Source organism: Lottia gigantea (assembly GCF_000327385.1).
Source record: "Lottia gigantea unplaced genomic scaffold LOTGIsca_529, whole genome shotgun sequence".
NCBI lineage: Eukaryota > Metazoa > Mollusca > Gastropoda > Lottiidae > Lottia > Lottia gigantea.
In genome coordinates this window covers 12900-20421 of record NW_008709812.1, presented here as the reverse complement: position 1 = coordinate 20421, position 7522 = coordinate 12900, and the positions used below count along the sequence as shown (strand labels likewise).

The 7522-nt window shown below is 34.0% G+C and overlaps 1 protein-coding gene across 1 annotated transcript; it reads left to right on the top strand.

Annotated features, from left to right (window-relative positions):
* Positions 1 to 1117: 1117 nt before the first annotated feature.
* Positions 1118 to 5270, top strand: LOTGIDRAFT_175890 (hypothetical protein; the record flags this gene model as incomplete). Its single annotated transcript, XM_009062686.1, has 2 exons — positions 1118 to 1134; positions 4085 to 5270. The coding sequence occupies 2 exons, from the start codon at positions 1118 to 1120 to the stop codon at positions 5268 to 5270; spliced, it is 1203 nt and encodes a 400-aa protein (XP_009060934.1).
* Positions 5271 to 7522: the final 2252 nt, after the last annotated feature.

Below are 7522 nucleotides of genomic sequence, written 5' to 3'. Positions count from 1 at the left end.
CTAAAATATCTTAGCTTTTTCACCCATGCCCCTTCCTTAATATAAGCCCCTACTCATAGTTATCAACTAGACGAGTGGGGGCCCGTGGAATTTAGTCGGTTGGGGTCCCTCACCCGTATTTTTCAAAGTACGCTCTCCTGCATGGGATGGGGCCATTGGATTTGGTTCAACAAGTCTCTGTGGTATGAATGAAGTTTTACGTCCTACTTTTCTGCACCATGTGGGGTGCGATGAGGTAAATTTTGCCAGGACAGCGGCATTAGCCTGCTCTTTTTCGATTTCCAACTGTCGAGGGATCTTTAACGTGCACAGCCTGTAGCACACGGGACCTCGGTTTATTGTCCCATCCGAACGACTAGACGCTTTTTCCATGTCAGCCCCTCGTACCCGCATCACTGACAGGGGGAAACCGGGTTAAAAAATCCGAAGGTATTATCTCGACCTATACCGGGACCCGGTGGTATAGTTAAGCCATTGAGTATATTTCAACATCGTGTCATAAAACTAATTCTGACTGGGGAATACATCTTTAATAGAAAAGACTTTAGGCTTAAAATAACATATTTTCCTCAAAATTCTGATCATATACTAATAAAATGAGGTCAAAACAAACTGGATTTTCTTTTATTTTCCCAAAGTGATAAGTCATTAAGTTTTGGAAATATTTGAAATATTGAGAAAATTAGGTCATTGATAAGAATATTTCATTTATAGAATTTTACAAATTGATTTTTTCTTGTTACAAATGATGCAGTTTGTGAGATATGTTTTGTTGAAACTTTGATTTACCGTTAAATGCCTCCTCTCCCCTCTATGACACACACGACAGTGGCAAAAAATGACTTCGAACCTTCCAGTCTGGTCCACAGCCCCCACCCCTCTCCTCCTTCGTCAGTGAGGCAAGTCAGGGAAGGAGGTTTCTTATAAAAAAAACTGCACATTTCATTCGTCAGCCTAATAACAAAACGCAGAATAATGGACGTAAAACTCTTGTCATTTCATTTTTTTTTATCATGGCAAAGGATATGGTTGATCCTTATCAATTTTCTTTTTTTTTTTTAGATATTCTCTTAAAGTTTCTCATGAATGAGCGATGTCGTCCCTTCTACGTGGCAGAATGACGAGAACTTTAATGTAAGTACATGTGTGAAGAATTATGTGTCTTGTAAGTACGAACAAGCCCCACTTCACCCTATGTTATGTGTTAGTTTAGTCACATGATCAAAGGTTATGACCTTATCTTTGGCGGGAAGACATCTCGCGCAATTGTATTCTGGTTGGACTCCAAGAAGTAGGAATAAAGTTTTGTAGCTATTCATCTTATTCTTCGATGGATCCCAACCCCCCGGTGTAGAGTCTCACAGATTATACCCCACACATAGGTATATAACAAAGATTTTTGTTCTGTGTCAAAGTGTTTTGTATCCTTGTGAACCGGGGAGGTTGATGGGGTTCAATTTTGATTGAAAAAATTGATTAGCATTAAGTAATAAAACAAATGTGTTTTGTCATTTCCTCGCTCCAATTCTTCAAATCACATTTTTACACATCACATTGGTATTATCATTTTCGACATATCATTTTGGTATTATCATTTTCGACATATCATTTTGGTATTATCATTTTAAACATATCATTTTCAACATTTCTCAAAGCGCAATATGCAAATGAGGTCAAAAGGCGTGACTTCCAGAACATTATACTCACCTCTAGAGCTGAGCTTTACTGTTGTTTTTGTTTTTGCTGAAGATGAGCGGTTCCCACTATCACTAAACGACAATAAACGCGCGGTTATTCCGAATTATCTTTCCTTGGGAGGTATTAGTGTGTGAGAGAACATTTGTCTGGAAGCCACGCCCTTTGACCTCATTTGCATATTGCTAGGAGAAATGTTGAAAATGATATGTAGAAAATGATAATACCAAAATGATATGTCAAAAATGATAATACCAAAATGATATGTCAAAAATGATAATACCAAAATGATATGTCAAAAATGATAATACCAAAATGTTATGTCAAAAATGATAATACCAAAATGATATGTTTAAAATGATAATACCAAAATGATATGTCGAAAATGATAATACCAAAATGATATGTCAAAAATGATAATACCAAAATGATACGTCGAAAATGATAATACCAAAATGATATGTCGAAAATGATAATACCAAAGTGATATGTCAAAAATGATAATACCAAAATGATACGTCGAAAATGATAATACCAAAATGATATGTCAAAAATGATAATACCAAAATGATATGTAGAAAATGATAATACCAAAATGATATGTAGAAAATGATATGTTGAAAATGATAATACCAAAATGATATGTCAAAAATGATAATACCAAAATGATATGTAGAAAATGATAATACCAAAATGATATGTCGAAAATGATATGTTGAAAATGATAATACCAAAATGATATGTCGAAAATGATAATACCAAAATGATATTTCAAATATGATAATACCATAATGATATGTCAAAAATGATAATACCAAAATGATATGTCGAAAATGATATGTCAAAAATGATAATACTAAAATGATTTGTCAAAAATGATAATACCAAAATGATATGTCAAAAATGATAATACCAAAATGATATGTCGAAAATGATATGTCAAAAATGATAATACTAAAATGATTTGTCAAAAATGATAATACCAAAATGATAATACCAAAATGATATGTCAAAAATGATAATACCAAAATGATATGTCAAAAATGATAATACCAAAATGATATGTAGAAAATGATAATACCAAAATGATATGTCAAAAATGATAATACCAAAATGATATGTAGAAAATGATAATACCAAAATGATATGTCGAAAATGATAATACCAAAATGATATGTCGAAAATGATATGTAGAAAATGATAATACCAAAATGATACGTCGAAAATGATAATACCAAAATGATATGTCAAAAATGATAATACCAAAATGATATGTCAAAAATGATAATACCAAAATGATATGTCAAAAATGATAATACCAAAATGATATGTCGAAAATGATATGTAGAAAATGATAATACCAAAATGATATGTCGAAAATGATATGTAGAAAATGATAATACCAAAATGATACGTCGAAAATGATAATACCAAAATGATATGTCAAAAATGATAATACCAAAATGATATGTCAAAAATGATAATACCAAAATGATATGTCAAAAATGATAATACCAAAATGATATGTCGAAAATGATAATACCAAAATGATATGTCAAAAATGATAATAACAAAATGATATGTCGAAAATGATACGTCGAAAATGATAATACCAAAATGATATGTCAAAAATGATAATACCAAAATGATATGTCAAAAATGATAATACCAAAATGATACGTCGAAAATGATAATACCAAAATGGTATGTCAAAAATGATAATACCAAAATGATATGTCGAAAATGATAATACCAAAATGATATGTCGAAAATGATATGTCAAAAATGATAATACCAAAATGATATGTCAAAAATGATAATACCAAAATGATATGTCGAAAATGATATGTCAAAAATGATAATACCAAAATGATATGTCAAAAATGATAATACCAAAATGATATGTCAAAAATGATAATACCAAAATGATATGTAAACGTATAATTAGTGAGGAAATGACAAAACACATTTGTTTTATCACAAGTTACTAAAGCAAAATGACAAAGTTGACGGCATCATAATAAGTATTAGACAATTTAACAGAGCATCTTATTTTGACCCAAAAACCCTTCCATAGATGTCAGCAGTTGAGCAACTAATACCAAGACACTAATACCAACCATCACCAAAATTTGGTTCATTTTGGCCATCGCAAGCTAGCCACTAGACTAAAACATCAGCCTCTGATAGCTATTTTGACAGTTATCGACTGCTTGACAGTTGTCGGCTACCGCAGCCTATAACTGTCAAAATAGCCATCAGAAACTGGAATACAAGCCACATACTCACCGGACTGGGTCATTGTCCTTTCCATTGCAAACGTCCAATTTGCTTCACTTAAACGTCCATATATCTAATTTCATACTGTCCTCCTTTTTTTATTTTTCAGGGTGATAGTGGTTATTACTAGTCTGCTAGTGATATACGTCATGGAATTTAAAGTTTATCATGGTTCCAATGAAGGCAGAAAGTCCAACTCTGGTCCGACTTCGTTTATTTCTGAACAAATTCCAACAAAAGCAAATGGAATCCAACAGAACACATCCAAAGACAATTTAGTGGCAAACACGAACATTAGTAAGGACCAAGTTCCTGGCATTAAATGCTCAAAAAGATTCAACATTGCGTTTCTTAAGACGCATAAAAGCGGCAGCACTACAGTTTCCAATATATTATATCGTTTTGCGATTCGCAATCGTTTGAATCTCGCATTACCGAACAAAAGGGGTAAACCAAATCATTGGGTTTTAGGCGATTTGACAAACTTTACGGACGCCTCTATTCTGCGGTTACCCACAGGTGAACATTATAACATTTTGGCGGTGGAATCTATTTATAGACGGGATGTTTTCAGGCGAATCGTACCAAGTAATCCGTATTTTCTGACCATAGTCCGAGAACCCGTGGACAGATTCATTTCTTATGTATTTTTCAACAAGAAGAATAATGTTGAAGGCATGCCTTATGTCATTAAAAACTCATTTTTGAAAGACAAAGTTTTCAAAATGGCTGCCAAAGGCATGAGCCTTGATTTTGGAATGAAGTACAACGGTTCAAAACTATTGTTAGATCCGAGGCGATTTGTCCAAAATATTACGACAGATTTTGATCTGATTTTGGTAGCAGAATATTTTGACGAGTCTCTATTACTGTTGAAAAGACAACTCTGTTGGGAACTTAAAGATATCATATACATTAGCAAAAACGTCAACGCCCAAAAACGTAATTACGCTTTGGACGCTCATGACGTTGAACGCGTGCGAAATTTGACGCAAGTAGACAATATGCTGTACTCGAAGTCAAAGACTAAACTGTTGAAACAGATTTGGAAACTCGGAATCGAATTCCTTGACGAAGTATTCCATTTTAAAGGAGTGTTAAAATTGGTTAAAAACTACTGCGTTCATGGGATGAAACATTTTTCTAATACGACCATACCGGAATCGGAGTGGAACCAACGTTTCTCTGTGACGGAAGGTGATTGTAGATATTTGTTGATGGACGAACCAACTCTAGTTGGGAATCTTCAAGAACGAACTTGGTTGCGGTATACAAAGTTCAGAGATGGTTTTTAATGCTGCGTGAATCAGATAGGGCCAAAATACCTACCTATTTCGGACTAATAGTGCGAACCCACCAGTACGGAAGCAAATAATATACAATTCGTAGGTGACCGCTTGAAATCTCGTATAACGATATATGACGTGAAATTACTTTTCGAGAAAAACACAAAAAACTATTTGTACGCGTATTTTGTTATGATCTTTTTTATTATTTTTTTAACCGCTGTACGTGGTTTTCATTCTTTGAAAATATAAACCTTGTATAACAATTTGAGATCTCCGGCCTATTGAACCAAAAACTTAATTAAATAACACGTATATAAACAGTCAGATTTAAAACCTCGTAAAATATATTATTATACGAGGTTCAATGTTCCTTTTTCTGGGATAACAATGAAAAACCTCGTATTACACAAGTTTTGGTCACCCACGATATATACATGTATACGCGGAAATCGCACACCGTACATCGCTCCGTACAACGCAACTATACACCGGCTGTAAATCAAGCCGTTTGCAAAAGCAAGAATTATTCTTTGTTAATCTTAAGTCATTTGAAATCGTTTTATTTAAAGTGATACTACGTCTTAGAATTAACATAAAATTTAAGAATTTTAAACTTGGCGAATAAGAGCCAGTAGATATACCTGGTGTCATAAATAACATAACAGGATCCTTATATAATCCGATAAATCCAAAAAACTTAGTAATTATCCATAAATATGCAATTAACTATTGAAAAACGCTTAATATCAAGATTAAGCGTATTTCAATAATTACTTAGTTTTATGAATTTTCCAATTTTCTAGATTTTATAGGGATTCTGTTGTAACTTTATGACACCAGGTAAGTTCACTGATGAATATATACTCATATTGACCTTTTCGAGAACTTAAATTTTATGTTCATTCTAAGACGTAGTATCACTTTAAGTCTCACTTTTTGAACAGATGAACTCCACAAGTTTTTCTGCTAATAAAATACGGACTGATAATTTTCTATGTAATACAAATATTGTGCCCTTTTTGCGTCTTTTGAAGATGTGTTCTTGTTTATCTGTTTACTTTTGTATATTGATAATATATTATTAGTTTTATTAGATATTAGTTTTTAATGATAGAATATTCGCCCGCTGTATCAAGGGTTGGTTGTAGTTAAACTCTCACGCTTCTCGATAGATCAAATCTGATTTGTGGTATATGCTTAAGTCTATGAAAATAGCAATCCCGTGCTTCATCTTTGTACAAAGATTGTTCGATCCCGTTTTAAACTTTAAATCTAAAAGCAAATGAAATGAAATGAGTTTAACGTCCTACGTTTCTGCACCAAGTGGGCTAATGAAGACGGGCAACGCCATGCAGGGTGCGATGAGGGAGATTTAGCCAGGGCAGCGGCATTAGCCAGCTCTTTTTCGATTTCCAAATGTCGAGGGATCTTCAACGTGTACAGCCTGTAGCACACTGGGCCTCGGTTTATTGTCCCATCCGAACGACTAGACACTTTTTCCATGTCAGCCCCTCTTACCTGCATCACTGACAGGGGGAAACAATCTAAAAGCAAATCTATGTATATGGTTGTAAACACGATGTTCTCCTATGTTCGCGTCTCGTCAGAAAGTTTTAAATTTCATCGTGGGAGCCTGGGTGGCTGAGCCTTCCAACCCGTTTTCCCAAGTCATTAGTCACTTCGAGGCCTCGTTTGCTAAAGCCTGTGCTCCTTACTGATCCTTGTAAAAATGGACAGCGGGCTAACTGCCAACACCACCCCCCCCCCCCCCCCCTTTCTAAAACACACACAATTCCGACAAGATTATGTATGATTTATCATTTGGGACTATTTATCTACAACAAAAGCCGTAAAAACGAAAGACAATTCTCAATGACGTCTAATCATACCTGAAAACCTAAAAAATTGTTTGATAGCTTCTAGTGAAGTCATTATCAACGTCATATTATAAATCGGCACAGTCATTGACCTAATAGGTGTCAAAATATCTGTTTATTTTTTTAGCGCTTTTTACGGAGCCCCTAAGGTGCAATTTTTCATAGGCTACTTTTATAAAATATTTCGTTTTAACGAAATAATTAATTCGTTTAAACGAAAAAACTAATTTGTTTAAACGAAATAATTATTCCGTTAAAATAAAATAAATATTGGGGCTGACATGGAAAAAGCGTTTAGTCGTTCGGATGGGACAATAAACCGAGGCCCCGTGTGCTACAGGCTGTGCACGTTAAAGATCCCTTGATAGTTGGAAATCGAAA